Below are 15,890 nucleotides of genomic sequence, written 5' to 3'. Positions count from 1 at the left end.
CTTTGGACTGTGGGAGGAAACCGGAGCACCCGGAGGAAACCCACGCAGACACGGGGAGAATGTGCAAACTCCACACAGTCAGTCGCCTGAGTCGGGAATTGAACCCGGGTCCCTGGCGCTGTGAGGCAGCAGTGTTTCCCCCTGACTGTTCAAAATGTCCGGTTTTATACCCCAAAATATCAGATCATTTCATTGGCTTGATGTCATCCCAAACAGTAAAATTCAAATTCGATTGGATTTTGGAATCTGGCATAATTTAACTGATTGGCTGGATTTGAATTTGTTTTTGTTCCATGGCAATGCAGAACCAGCTATTTGTTTCAACCAAATGTTATATTTTTAAATTGTTCAGCACACTGTGCTTGTCCTTGCCATTTCCTCTCTCTACACCTTCATAACACTGTTCACTTTATCCATGCCTCTCATGATTTTATAAACTTCTATAAGGTCAACCCTCAGCCTCTGAAGCCCCAGGGAAAACAACCCAGTCTATTCACACACTCCCTATAGCTCAAACCCTCCAACCTTGGCAACATCCTTGTAATTTTTTTCTGAACCCTTTCAAATTTGACAACATCCTTCCTACAGCACTGCGACCAGAATTGTACATGGTATTCCAAAAGTGGCCTGACACATGTCCTGTATAGTTGCAACATCATCAATAAATTGTAAAAATGGAGAGTAATATAGCAAAAAAAGGCATTACCTAATATCACATATCACATATCTGTAATGTACCTTCTATAAAGACAGGCATTTGTCAATCTGCGTATTTTTAATTCTACAGTAAATAAATCACAAATAATTCTTTTTTCTTCATTCTGCTCTGGTAATTGTGTCAGTTAAGTTTGAGGATAACTGGGTAAGAGGGCACTAATTATTTGAGTGCATGTAACAGTCGCTTATGAACTTTGGAATTGAGAGTACTGTTAGGAACTCTTGTAATATTTCACGTTGTGTACATTCTCACCTGAGTAAAGGTTCAGGTCTTGTCCTTCATCAAATGGTTGTTAGAAGTTGACCATGATCTGATCTTGCCATGTATAGTACAGGCCAGAAGTTGAACTCCCGTCACATAATAAAGAAGATCTGATTTTCATTAATACTGAGCTATGGTCTAGAAATACCTAACTAACTATTCTGATTCTACATCAATCGATTTGATGCATTCAAGATTACTGAAGAGAGGTAAGGGAGCAAATTGCGGGGCCATTGACAAAACTTTTCTAGGACTCTCTGAACACCGGATTAATGCCAGGCTGGAGGATTGCAAATGTGACACCGTTACATAAGAAAGGGGCAAAGGATAACTCTGAAAGTTGCAAACCTGCCAGCTTGACATCAGTCACAGGAAAATTTATGGAAGCCATAATGTGGGATAAGATAAATATTTAGAGAAAAATACTAGACAATCAACATGGCTTTGTCAAGGGCTGACCAAATGGATTATGTTCTTTTAGGTGATGCAGGCAATAAATGAGGGTAGTGTTGTGGATGTTATATATTTGGATTTCCAGAAAGCATTTGATATGGTGCCACATGACAGGTTCATTAGCAAATTAGATTCTTTTGGGATTGATGGGTCCTTGACAGCATGGATTAGGAATTGACTTCAAGATAGAAAACAAAGGGTAGGCACAGATGAGCATTTCTCAAATTGAAGACGTCTTGAAAGTGCTGTTCCTTTGGGATTGGTATTGGAACCCTTTTTCTGATGTGTATAAATGATTTGGAAATGTGTGTTGAGAGCAAAATCTCTAAATTAACAGGTGATACAGAGCTAGAAAGAATAGTGAATTGTGAGGGTGATGCTGATCAACTTCAGAAAACATTGACAAGTTGTCCAAATGGGTGGATACCTGGCAGAGAAATGTGAATTAATGCATTATGGTAGAAGAAAAATGGAGCGACAAGACAGGCTCAATGGTACAACTTTGATGGGTGTACATGGGCAGAGGGATTGCAGGGTTCACATAGTTCTCTGATCATACAAGTTGAAAAAGTTGTTAGAAGGCTTGAAGGATACTTATAAGTAAAGGGCTAAACAAAAAGCAAGGAATTGCTCCTAAACCTCTCCAAATTATTAATAGTCAGGCCTTAATTCGAATATTGTGTCCAGTTCCGGGCACCTTATTTAAGGAAGAACGTTAAATCCTAGGAGAGAATGCAAAGGAGATTTATGAGAATAATACCAGGAATAAGGGATTTTAGATTGTAAGGAAAGGTTAGTGAGATTGGGCTTCTTCTACTTGGAGCAGAGAAGATTAAGAGGTGACCTCATTGAAGTGTTCAAAATTATGATGGGGTAAAGAAGAATATTCTGCATCCACTGATTGGTGTACCAGTAACTTGGAGTCACAGTTTCAAGATTATCAGCAAGAGAGCTAGGAGTGAGATGAGAAACTTTTTGACTCAGAGAATTGTTAGGATTTGGAATGCACTGCCTGTGATAGTGGTCGAGGCGGATTCCATCGGAGATTTCAAAACAGAGCTAGATACATATTTGAAAGTGATGACTTTAGAAGGCTGTGGAGATAGGGCTGGAGAATGGGACGAGCTGGGTAACTCTTTCGGGAGCTGGTACAGACAAGATGGGACGAATGACCTCTATACTGTAAAATTCCATGATTCTGTCTCCGTGATGACAAGGTGAGGGGAGTTTTTGTACCTTGGGGTAGCTCATTGTCAATGTCATTCCAGGTTGGAATTAATGCCTTCTGTATTTTTCTTCCCCTTTTCCTGTCTACAGGTCAGTAATAAACTACAGAATTCACAGAATCCAAATGCCCTCATAGCTCTACGACTGGATTTCATTCGAATTATCTGCAGCCATGAACACTACATCACGCTAAATCTCCCATGCAGCACCCTGTCTCCTCCTGCATCCCCATCCCCTTCAGTCTCTTCAGCCACCTCCCAGGTAAGCCTCCTCCATTGATAGACTTAAGTAGTGTGGCACCAATAAGAAGTTCAAATGCAAATTTAAGATAAATGGAAGAAGAACCACATTCTGAGCAAGAATTTATTTTACCCTGCAAATTATCATGATTAGGGATGCACTGGCTGGCAGGATGACCAAAGCTGATTCAGTAATAATTTTCAAGAAGACCTTGAATAAATCGATAAGGGAAAAAAATACAGAGCTATGGGGAAAGAGCAGTGGCGTTTGGGATTAATGGACATGTCTTTCAAAGGGAAAGCACAAGAAGTCAACACCTCCTGTGTTATATATTCCATTGTCTTCACTGTAACAAACAGAGTTTCTCTTTAGCTTCTTTCAGGTATAATTTGGGAAGGGGTTATAATTAGTTGTTTTGACGCTACCAGAAGATAGAGATCTAGCTGAAAGACTGTGTAAATGACATTTAGAAATCCATCAGTAGTTTAAGCTTTTCTTTTTACTGTAGTTGAAGCTGGTGAGTTAATTAAAAAAGAGAACTGATTTCCTTGAAATTTTCAAAGGCATTTTTGTTTTTTTTTATTTTCTCCCCTTCTCTGCTGTCAATGTGTTCACTGATGTCTTTCTGTGCTGTTGAAAGTTCAGGTTCCAGAGACTTCACAAAAGAGCACCCATTTTCAAACTGTGTATAACCGTTCCAGTAATAGCTACCTTCCTCCCCCCTTGCTCCCATTTAACTGCGACTCCAGGCATTGCATTTGGGCAGGTTCTTTGGTTGACCCTGTCCTTTCCTGCTGGCCATAGCTGTAGTTTTGAGAAGGGGTCACTGAGTAGCTTCAACAAGAGGAACACTAGCTGCTTTATCTTCATTTTTACCCAGGGCCAATTGCTTAGCTGAAGTCAGCAAACCCAGTACAATGAAGTGCACCTTATACCTTCGGTGTAGATGTCTTGATCTTCACTGAGCTTGCTTAATGTCTAAGCTATTGCATCTTTGAGATCACTGATGTAATTATTATCCGTACTGAGCAGTTGTGAAGATCCTATCCTAAAAGTAGTACAGACTATAAGTTCCTTTGGAGCAGATTAATCTGTGGTTGATCCTTGGTTTGAAGTCTCAAATATGTTGCATGTGAGCTATGTGTCCTACACTTCTAAGGGACACTTGTCAGCAATAGTCATTGGGCACAACAGTTTCAACTTTCAGAAACTACACTGTCAACTCTTCCTGATGGGCATGAGTGTACAAGGTGAGTTAGACATTTTGGTCCAATTGGTAAAAATAGCAAGTGGATGTTGTTGGCTGTTTTTTGTAATGTGGCTGGCTGAACTCTTGAGAGCCAGGTGATTTGCACATCTTATTAATCAACTAGGCATAAATTGTTAGATGAATTAAGACATAATTTTTTAAAAATTATAAATTAATCATTATTGGAATGGTGCTAAATAGGGACTAAATGCTTTTCTATAAAAATACATGGAGGTAGAATTCTTATGTGAGAACATGTTTCATGAACTATATTTGACTTGCTCTTGACTGGGATTCTACTTCATTCTGCAGAGTTCAGGATTCTCCACACTACAGGATCAGAAGATAGCCAACATGTTTGAGATGTCCGTGCCTTTTCGACAACAGCACTTTCTCGTGGGATTACTGCTGACTGAACTAGCCTTGATCCTAGAACCTGATGTTGAAGGGTAAAAGCTACTCATTCTCACTGATTAAACAGAGTGAAGGCAATGATATTTATGTGGAGTTAAACATTCAGACAGATATCCCTTTTAGAGCACTGGTGTATTAGTGTCAATGTAGAGACCAATAAACTGGCCTAGAAACTGATTCCAAATTACTATCTAGAAACCTCTGTGAACGTAGACTAGGAATATGGCATGGCTTTGATAGCCCCCGAATTGCTGCTGGTTCTCAAGGATCATACTGGGAGCTCTAGTTTGTTGAGTACAACACTAGACAATCCTTAATACCTGCTGTAGCTTTGAGTAGAACTGTCAAAAAGAGATGAAAAGATTGAGGAAGGAGCATGCTTGAGCCGCTCCAGCCGCTGAGTGAAAAGAAGTGAAATCAGTGGTTTACTGACCCATCAGGGAATGCAGATTTTCCTTTTCCTAATTTCCGATCCTGTATTGTACTGTTTTAGCAATTTTGACTGTAAATTTGCACCAGTGTACTGCCTTAAAACTTCTCCCAGCAAGTCCCACAGTACTTCACTTACAAGTCTTGCTGTATACCTTAAAGCTATCCTACAGTCAAGCCTTATTTAAAAGAAAAACATATCATTGATAGATGTGGGATTTACCATGTGCAAATTAACAGCTGTTTGCTTGGCTGTTAAATTAAAACTGCATTTCAAAGTAATTAGAGTCTTGGAGATGTACAGCATGGAAACAGATCCTTCAGTCCAACTCATCCATGCAGACCAGATATCCTAAACTAATCTAGTCCCATTGTTGTATGTGAAGCCTTTGGGACATCCAGGGATGTAAGAAAGCAGTAACTAAATGTAAACTTTCCAGCATCACTAAATGTGATGATATTGTATCAAATGAACAAAGGTCTGCTCTCACATTCAGTGCCACAAAGAATGTGTAGCTGCAACATTGTGTGCCATCAATTGCATTTGGCTATAATGTGTGGGAAATGGCATGTTGTGGCTTACTGCTACCCACCAGAACCTGATAACCCCTTACAGATAAGAACACGTGTCTCTGTTGGATACTATTGACACATTAGTTTACAGGCATAACAACATACAATGCACAATGTAATTGCAACTGTGAGGTATTTGTCGTGGTTCAAACAGAGGTAGTATGACAATGGCAATATCCACTATTTGTGACAACACTAGCAGGCCATTGGCAGGTTCGGTGTTGCAGTCTGTGGATTGGTTAACCTGTATGTGTGTGTATACACTTTATTTTTCCAGATTGTTCTTTCTGCATAAAAAAGCAATCGGTGCAGTCCATAACCTAATGTGCAGCCACGATGCAGACCCTCGGTATGCTGATTGCGAGGTGAAAGCCCATGTTGCAAAGCTGTATTTACCATTAATCGGCATTGTCATGGACACCCTGCCACAGCTGTATGACTTTGCAGGTAGGAAAGGACTTTACAGGGTCTTTTGGGGGCACAACATCATGAAGGATCAGGGTTAACAGCATTTTAGAGAGTGGTGTGTTTGAGGACAAGAGTGTTCTGTGGATTTGATCTTCTCTACAGTTCAGTGAAGACATGAGTCTTGGCATAAAAAGCTAAGTGCCAGAATATTAGCTTGCATTTATCTAACTACTTGAATGTAGGATAACATCTTTTAACTGACTTCACAGAAGGAATCTCTAACAAACTTTGAAACCAAGGTAAAGAACTGGTCAAAGAGAGAGGTTTTAATCAGTGTATTCAAGGAGGAGAGAAGCAGAGGGAGTTAAAGTCTGAGCAGTTGAAAACATGGAGACCACTGATGGATGGAAGAACATCATGAATGTGCAAAAGACCCAAAGTAGTAACATACAGAAAGTTTTGTTGGTAGCGGGGCTGGAAGAGATTATGAAGGTAGAAAGGAGCAAGGCCATAAAAGAATTTGATATTTATCTATGGATAAATCTGAGAATAAGAAATCTTATCAGGGCAAGGATGTGAGGATCAGGGAAATTAGGTGGAAAACTAAAGGATTTCAGCCTTTAGAAACCTGAATGGGGGGTAAAAAATGAGGGATGGAGGCTGAGTTAAAAACCAATAGGATTATAATAAGTGAAGAAAAGGTTTGTGTGTTTTGAGCAGTGTCTGTAAGTGGTGATTACTGTCCTTCCATGTTATATCCTGACAAACTGACAATGATTGACTTAAGGTCTGCATAAGTTTCTAAAGCAAATCCCTCTCCCCCACAGAAAATGGTAACCAGAAGGGCCGGCTCACTGCCTCAGCAATGGATGAAATGGACGCTGAGAACAGCAGCATGATCAGTCAGACAATTGCCATGGCAATTGCAGGATCGCCTGTACCTCACCCAAATAGAAGCTCCCCGTTCCAGCTTCCAGTTATGGTAGGACATTGATACGTATTGTTGGAGCAGCTGGATGAGTTTTTAAAAATTTCTTTCTGTACAATGAACTGGTTAAACATACTTAAGTCAAGAACTTTCAGAAGTTGATTGGGGGCAGATGTTCGCAGTTGAAGGGATGGCTGGGAAATGGGAAGCCTTCAAAAGTGAGATATCGCGAGTCCAGAGAGAGTATGTTCATATCAGGGTGAAGAGCAAGACTGGTAGGTGTAGGGAATGCTGGATTACAAGAGAAATTGAGGTTTTGGTTAAGAAAAAGAAGGAAACATATGTCAGGTATAGACAGCAGAGATCAAGTGAACCTCTAGAAGAGTTTAAGGGCAGTAGGAGTATGCTTAAGAGGGAAAGCAGGAGGGCTAAAAGGTTTATGAGATAGCTTTGGCAGATAGGGTTAAGAAGAATCAAAAGGCATTTTATAAATACATGTAAGGACAAAAGGATAACTTGTCAGAGAATAGGACACTTTAAAGATGAGCAAGGAACAGCAGGAGATAGAAAAACGAAATGAGTATTTTGCATCAGTATATACTGTGGAGAAGGACATGTAAGATAGAGAGCATGGGGAAATAAATAGTGACTCTAGAAAAATGTCCACGTTACAGAGGAGGAGATGCTGGACGTCTTAAAACGCACAAAGATGGATAAATCCCTGAGACCTGATCAGATGTACCCTGGAACTCTGTGGGAACCGAAGGAAGTGATTGCGGAACCCTTGCTGAGATATTTGTATTAGCGATAGCCATAGGTGAGGTGACGCAAGACTGGAGGTTGGCTAACGTAGTGCCACTAAGGTGGTAAGGAAAAGCCAGGGAACAATAAACCGGTGAACCTGACATTAGTTGTTGGAGGGAATCCTGAGGGACAGGATTTACATGTATTTGGAAAGGCAAGAACTGATCAGGGATAGTCCATATGGCTTTGTGCGTTGGGAAATCGTTTCTCATTAACTTGATTGAGTTTTTTAAGGACGTAACAAAGAGGATTGATGAGAGCAGAGCAGTGGACGTGATCTATATGCAGATCAGTAAGGTGTTTGACAAGGTTCCTCATGGTAGACTGGTTAGCAAAGTTAGAGCTCATGGAATACAGGGAGAACTAGCTACTGGCTCAAAGGTACAATGCAGAGGTTGGCGGTGTAGGGTTGTTTTTCAGTCTGGAGACCTGTGACTAGCAATGTCCCAAAAGGATCAGTGCTGGATCCACTGCTTTGTCATTTATAAAAATTATTTGAATGTGAACATAGAATGTATGGTTAGTCAGTTTACAGATGACACCAAAATCGGAGATGTATTGGACATTGAAAAAGGTCACTTCAGGGTACAACGGGATCTTGATCAGATGGGCCGAGGAGTGACAGATGGAGTTTCATTTAGATAAATACGAGTTGATGCATTTTGGAAAGACAAATCAGGGCAAGACTTATATGGTAAGGTCCTGGGGAGTATTACTGAAAGAAGAGACCTTTGAATGCAAGATCATAGTTCCTTGAAAGTGAAGACATAGGTAGATAGGATAGTGAAAAAGGCATTTGTTATGCTTGCCTTTATTGGTCACAGCATCGAATATAGGAGTTGGGAGATTATGTAGAATCTGTACAGAAAATTGATTAGGCCACTTTTGGAATACTGCATGCAATTCTGGTCTCCCTGCTATAGGAAGAATGTTGTGAACCTTGAAAGGGTTCAGAAACTATTTACAAGGATGTTGCCAGGGTTGGAGAGTTTGTGCTATAGGGAGAGACTGAATAGGTGGGGACTGTTTTCCCTGGAGCATTGGGGACTGTGGGGTGACCTTATAGAGATTTATAAAATCATGAGGGGCATGGATAGGGTGAATAGCAAAGGTCTTTTCCCCACAGTGGTGGAGACCAAAACTAGAAAGCATAGGTTTACGGTGAGAAGGGAAAGATATAAAAGGGACCTGAGGGGCAACTGTTTCACACAGAGGGTGGTGCGTGTATGGAATGAGCTGTCAGAGGAAGTGATGGAGTTTGATACAATTACAGCATTTAAAAAGCATCTGGATGGGTATATGAATGGGAAGGGGTTTAGGGGAATATGGGCCAAATGCTGGCAAATTTAGGATATCTGGTCACCATGGATGAGTTGGACCGAACAGTCTGTATCCATGCTGTACAACTCTATGACTCTGCTGGGCAGCCTCTTTGAGAGTCAAGTACTTGGTGTTTCTCAGACAGATTGACCATTCCAGATTGTAATCATAGTTAAATTGATATCCCTGTCCATCCCGACATTTGTCGATGTCCTTGTCCCAGTACATTTATCCATTATGCATTTGGAATCAAAATCTGTATTGCAAATTCATACTGAGGATTGGGTCTCTCAAAGATTCTTGTGATGTTTTCTGATAGGCAGAAAACATCGCAAGAATCTGGGACAGATCTAATCCTCAGTGTGAATTTTGCAAAACCATAGCTATACTGAATTTGATTCCAAATTCTGACAGGCGGAAAACATTAGACCTCCTAAAAATACTTCCTTCTTTTAACTCCCTGATCTATAAGCTAGCAAATCATTTATCCACTTGCTGTAATAGTGTAATTGTAAATGTTCTCTTTGGTTGCACTATAAAAATTAATGCTGAAGTTGGGGGGAAAAAAAATTTTGAACCAGTTAATCAATTTGGTTCCAGGTGATTGATGCATAAAATGCAAAGGCAGCTGAGTTCAACACTTAAATTATCTAATGGGATGTTGGGAGGAATTTCAGTTTTGTTTCAGGTTGACATGCGATTGCATGATTTTACTCCTCCTTATTTGTGGTGTTCTTTCTCCTCCATTTTAATGAAGGTAGGTAATTGGAAATCCACTTGGGCATTGTACAGTAGAAATGTCCAAATTATGGTATCAATCTGAAGTATAAGCGTAGCACAGGCAGAATATTAGCTTACCACTGCTCCATACAAAATGAAATTGTTTTAGCTAATTTTTGCTTGTGGTCAGGTAAGAGGAATTATTTTAAGTGGCAGCATTTCCTATTTTAGCCAAACTCCCTGATCTCCAGTGATAAACAAGGGGCATTTGATGAAGGCATGCAGAATTCTGAGGGCCGTGGGCAGTAGAGATAAGCTGAAATGTTTCCTCTTGCTAGTGGGGTCAGTAGCCAGGGGGTACAGCTTTAAGGTGAGATTTCCCGGGAAGAAAAATTCACCCACAAGATTGTGGGTATCTGGATCCCACTTCCTGAGAAGGTGGTAGTTGCGGGGGCAGGGGGTGGGGGAGCGGGCAGTCGTCAACACACTTAAGAGTCATTTAGCCGAGCATTTTAAAAACTATAACGTAAGACTACAGGCCAAATGTTGGAAAATGGTGTTAGAAGTGGACGTTTGATGACTGATGCTGACGTACTGGCCTAAAGGGCCTCCTTCCATGTTGTAAAAACTCTATGATTCTATGATACTAAATTACTAGGCTTTCTAAAAGCAATCATATCGTTTACCCAACTGCATACAGTACTACTGAACTCTTAGATGTAATAGATGCTGAAGTTGGGTGACCTGTAATGTAAGTTTCTCTGCTTTTGTAGTCCAGCCGACAGTATTCCACCCTGTCAGCCGAATCAAGTCGCATCCTTCTCATCTGTTTCCTCTGGGTCCTGAAGAATGCGGATGAAGATATCCTACAGAAATGGTTCACTGACCTGTCAGTGTTCCAGTTAAACAGACTGTTGGACTTGATGTATCTCTGCATCTCCTGCTTTGAGTATAAAGTAAGCATGCGGAACAGTGGATATATGTGATGTGTGAGTGGGTATCTGTGGCTGCAGTTCAATTTCAGAATTTGCCAAATTCTGATTTATAGTGTATTAAGACAGTGTATTTCCATATATTATCCCCATTTCACCCTGACCAAACCCTCACCTCTTGTCTTCTTCCTGCTTCCTCCTACCACCACTATCCCAAAGTGGGACCCAACAGACAGCACTCCCACATCCCTGCAAAGACCCCTTCTGATCTCATCAAAAAGCCTCAATGTTCCTGCCAATTGTGGCTGTAGGCTGTCTTTGCACCCCCACCCCCCCCGGATCCCTACTCCTGGCACCTGGCAGAAGGTGTTCCCTCGCAATTCGATTCATGTCAGTACTGACATTAGTGAATCTATCAACAGCAAACAGGCGAGACAACCATTCTGTTTGGAGGAACAGCTCCTCACCATTTATTTCCATTCTGTTTACAGGAGTAACTTCTTTCTTTCATAAATGCATTCTCCCAGATAATTTAGGGACTTTGAGGTGAATCTGCCTGAGATTCCTTCGTGTGTTTTGAATGTTGATCAGGATAACCTGTGGCTCTGGTGCCTTTGTTTCCTCTAGACCCTAGGCTTAGGATCATTGTCTCATCATTACCTACTCGTGTTCCTCTCCATAGCTTGTCCATTTTCCTCCTTGCTATGTTTTACAGTAAATGTTTCTTAATGAAATATTTGAGCTTTGAGTTATCCTTTTACTTTATGGTCTGGGGGGAGCCTTCGAGTTGGATCTGGCGTGAGACATGTTTGTCATTCGATTAAGATTTAGCTCTGTTTTCCAAACATGTGACCATAAAATTCCATTGAAATAGAATTTAAAATTGTGCAGATTGTAAGCAACCAGTTTGCTATAAGATTTAGTATGTTGTGTCTGTCCAATTGCATTCATAGGTAGGATTACTTTATGGGAGAATTATTATTGGCGTGCTGATAGGCTGATGTAGTAAGAAAACACAATTCCCTGTCTACTTGTCTCTTGCCACAGAAGATGTGCCTGCATTTCTGCAAATAACACAAGGCAAGTTGCCACAAAGCACAATCTCAGCAAGTTCCTTAAATTAATGTCTCTGGTGTGTTGATTTCAGGGTAAGAAATCTTTTGAGCGGATTAACAGCCTGACATTTAAGAAATCCCAGGATATGAAAGCACGACTGGAAGAGGCCATACTTGGCACTGTAGGAGCTCGGCAAGAGATGGTGCGTCGGAGCCGTGGTAAGAAAGCTCAGTTTAAATTCTCTGCATTAAAATGCATTTTGAGCATTCACTCATTGCCTTTGTTTGCATGTGGCAGATTAGTGATTTTATGCCAGACCATTGTTTTATTGGAACTTCAAACCAATTCACCACCTCTTTTAAGCCAATTCTGACTGCAGTAATGTGCCACAGGCATTAGCTGCTATTCTGTGCCATACTTAAGTGGCTATTGTTCACATGAAACCGGGATTGAGTGATCTTCACTCAGTGCCTGCATCCCTCCCCTCCAAGTAAAAGTAACTGGTAGCCATGGAGCACACCAACGGATTTTCCCTTCTGTACCACAGATGCACTGAGACTAACTGCAGAACCCAGGTGAGAGGGATTATCCTTCAACCTCCAAAATTGCTTACCTCTTCAACAAGTTAACCATCCGAGTCACTGGGGCAGAGGCAGAGAAATTGACAGTACGTTAATGTCAAATGTATGCCAATCAGTGCACGTTCCCACTCAATCTCATTTCTTTCTCATTTTCTGGCTAAATGAAGCTAGAGTGTACTGTTCTATCTCTTTATTCTGACCTTTATTGGAATGCCAGTCACTGGTTACTCGCTTGATGTTCGCACTCTAATGTCACATCCCTGAAAATATGGGACAGCCTGTAAGTGAGATCTCCAATTAGTATATAAGATACTATTCAAAAGTCAAATATCAGTACTTTCTGCCGTGTCAGCAATTTATCAAACTCCAGCTCTCGTCTCCATTCTGTGGTGCAGGTCAAAAAGAGCAGAATTGCTTAACCGATTCTGTGACCCTGTTTTTGGCGCACAGTTTTGAACAGCAGTTCAATTCGTAGCCCCTTGTTTCAATCTTGTTTCACATTCTCCCGAGCCTGCGTGGTTTTCCTCCAGGTACTCTAATTTCCTCCCACAGTTGGAAGGTATCTTAGTCATTATTGAACCAAATACATGATTCAGGTGAGTTAACCCATTTGAATGTATTTTAAATTAATATGTTCACCCTTTTCTTTGGTTTAAGTACAGAGACAGTTGATCAAAATCAAATATTTTCCAATCTGTTGTAGAGAGGAGCCCATATGGAAACCAAGAAAATGTTCGCTGGCGAAAGAATATCACTCACTGGAAGCAGAATGCTGATAAAGTAGACAAGTATGTGAAATCTCCTGCAGAATGGGAATATTGTACGTTCTCTCAATCCCCACACCTCCCCTCGATTATCAGTTGGATTACAACCAAGCATAGTCTTTCTTAGAACAAAGAGGTTTCACCATACAGGAGATTTACAAATGAAAGCTTAAAGGTATGACTGTATTATCCAAAGCTCTGGTTAGACTGCACCCGTAATATTGCGTTTTCTTTGGATGCCCCATCTCTGGAAGGATACAGTGCCTGAGAAAGTTTAACGTAAACCTGGAGTGAAGAGTCTACGTTATGATGATAGTGGGTATACTAGGTTATTATTGGTGGAGAAGCAGATTTGAGATGAACTGATTTTTAATGTCACAAAGGGAATGCATCTTGGCTTCAGTACGGGAAAATAGAAGAAGGGCATAAACTTATAATGCTGTGTTTTATGACTCCCAACTTCGTGGCCTTCAACATTCTGTTGACGAGAATACATCTGCACGCCATCATCTTGCTCAATCACTCCCTTATCCCTACCTGTGATATATTGGCACCTACTCGCTCCTAACCAATTCGTTTCTCATTACGATCCCCACCTTTGCTTACTCAGGTTTTACAGATGCTGAGTTGATCAGTTGCTCGATTAACTTAGCACTCAAATCTGGTGACCATAGTCCTCGCTCCCCATACCGAAACCTCCCCCAGCTCAGATACCTCTTTGAAAACAAGAATAAGCTCACCTTCCTTATTTCAGTATTAACCATCTCCATAAGTTCCTCCATCCTGCTGCAGGAATTAATGAATTGCTTTTTCAAGCCAGTTGAAGCCGTCCAATCAGCTGTCTCTGTTGTTTCTGCGCCTACTTCGCTTTGCTCAAGATGCAGAGTTAATGAGAGTGTTTAAAAGGAAAATAGATATTTTGAAGTGATAGATTTTAAAGGATGTGAAGAAAACCACAAAGACTTACGGATAGAAAGAGCTTTTGTGGCTAACAGGCTGCTGGACGATGAATAAAATAGATTTCTCCTGTTCTCTTGTTGCATGTATTCCAGCCGGCAGATTTGCTTATATATCTATTTGAGTGGGATACACAGGCTGATGCTTTTCAGTCTCTCTCTCTTTTTTTCTGTCTCCACAGGACAAAGGCTGAATTAGAGCATGATACCCTCGTGGATGGGAATCTGGTTACTGAAGCTAACCTCATAGTTTTGGATGTACTTGAAATTATTGTTCAGGTAAAGAAACAGGGTTTCTTTTGGCTGACTTGTTGGCTTATGGGAGTAATTTCAGCCGTGGTGGCTCAGTGGTTAGCACTGCTGCCTCGCAGCGCTAGGGACCTGGGTTCGGTTCCAGCCCTGGGCTACTGTCTGTGTGGAGGTTTCACATTCTCCCTGTGCCTGCGTGGGTTTCCTCCAGGTGCTCTAATTTCCTCCCACAATTCGAAGATCTGCAGTTGAGGAGAATTGGCTATGCGAAATCAGTGTTCAGGGATGATTAGGCTAAGTGCATTAGTCATGGGAAATTAGATTAGATTCCCTACAGTGTGGAAACAGGCCCTTCGGCCCAACCAGTCCACACCGTCCCTCCGAAGAGTAACCCACCCAGACCCATTCACTCTAACCAATGCACCGAACACTATGGACAATTTAGCATGGCCAGTTCACCTGGCCTGCACATCTTTGGACTGTGGGAGGAAACCGGAGCACCCGGTGGAAACCCACGCAGACACAGGGAGAATGTGCAAACTCCACACAGACAGTCACCCGAGGCCAGAATCGAACCTGGGACCCTGCTGCTGTGAGGCTACAGTGCTAATCACTGAGCCACCGTGCCGTGAGTAATAGGGTAGGGGAATGAGTCTGGGTGGGATATTCACGGAGGGTCAGTGTGAACTTGTTGGGCCAAATGGCCTATTTCCACACTATAGGGAGTCCATGATTAATTCCTGGCAGTGCCAAGGTAAGAATCTAAGAAGCATGTGTTAGACGAGAGTAAAGGACAACTTGCTTTCTGTACCCTCACCTTGCTGTGGATGATTGGTATTGAAGCTGCTTGTTTTTATATAAAACTGGTTGGAGGGTTTGCTGCAACATTGTTGATATGAGTTGGAAAACAGAAGCAGCTTCACATTTCGGATAGAATGGGTTTAGTGAATCTGCTGTGGTATAGTTTTGTGCCATTGGAGGGCCAATGATATGTAAAGGATGAAATAAATAATTATGAGTACTTAGTTAAGAATGAAGTAAATGATTTGAACATATGAACAAGGAACAAATGTAGGGTACTTGTTCCTCTAAGCCTGCTCCGCCAATCAATCTATCTAGGCTTTCCTAATAAGGCAATTTACTCACACTCTAAGGCTAGTAAACCTCTCTGAACTGCTTCCAACGCATATCCTTCCATAGATACAGTTATCAATATTATGCATAGAATTCCAGATGTGATCATTTCAGTGCCCTGTATGACTGAAATATAGGTTGAAACTTTATTGCTGGAACAGCACAGCAGGTCAGGCAGCATCCAGGGAACAGGAGATTCGACGTTTCGGGCACAGGCCCTTCTTCAGGACTGAAATATAACCTCCTTACACTTGTATTCAATTCTCTTTGCAATAAAACATAGCATTCTATTAGTTTTCCTGTTTACTTGCTGTATTTCATACTTACCTTCTGCGCTTCATTCACTAGGACATCCAGATCTCTCTGCAACCTCTGACCATTCAGATAATATACCATTTTTTTGTCCAAAATGGACAGTTTCACACTTAGTTATATATTACTCCTTTTGCCAGATCTTTGCCCACTGATTTAACT

At 41.2% G+C, this 15,890-nt stretch overlaps 1 protein-coding gene across 8 annotated transcripts in view; it reads left to right on the top strand.

Annotated features, from left to right (window-relative positions):
* The window catches only part of LOC122552212 (dedicator of cytokinesis protein 7-like), a 177,635-nt gene that overhangs the window by 125,248 nt on the left and 36,497 nt on the right, over window positions 1–15,890 (top strand). For all 8 annotated transcript variants that reach the window (XM_043694839.1, XM_043694843.1, XM_043694838.1 and 5 more), the window contains 8 exons: window positions 2,750–2,920; window positions 4,461–4,597; window positions 5,842–6,011; window positions 6,800–6,954; window positions 10,518–10,700; window positions 11,824–11,950; window positions 13,017–13,101; window positions 14,216–14,312. In XM_043694839.1, coding sequence (XP_043550774.1) covers window positions 2,750–2,920; window positions 4,461–4,597; window positions 5,842–6,011; window positions 6,800–6,954; window positions 10,518–10,700; window positions 11,824–11,950; window positions 13,017–13,101; window positions 14,216–14,312 — 1,125 coding nt within the window. The remainder of the gene's footprint in view (window positions 1–2,749; window positions 2,921–4,460; window positions 4,598–5,841; window positions 6,012–6,799; window positions 6,955–10,517; window positions 10,701–11,823; window positions 11,951–13,016; window positions 13,102–14,215; window positions 14,313–15,890) is intronic.

The sequence above is a fragment of the Chiloscyllium plagiosum genome, chromosome 8 (assembly GCF_004010195.1).
Source record: "Chiloscyllium plagiosum isolate BGI_BamShark_2017 chromosome 8, ASM401019v2, whole genome shotgun sequence".
NCBI lineage: Eukaryota > Metazoa > Chordata > Chondrichthyes > Orectolobiformes > Hemiscylliidae > Chiloscyllium > Chiloscyllium plagiosum.
Note: the sequence above shows the minus strand (reverse complement) of the source record. Positions and strands in the feature narration are given on the sequence as shown.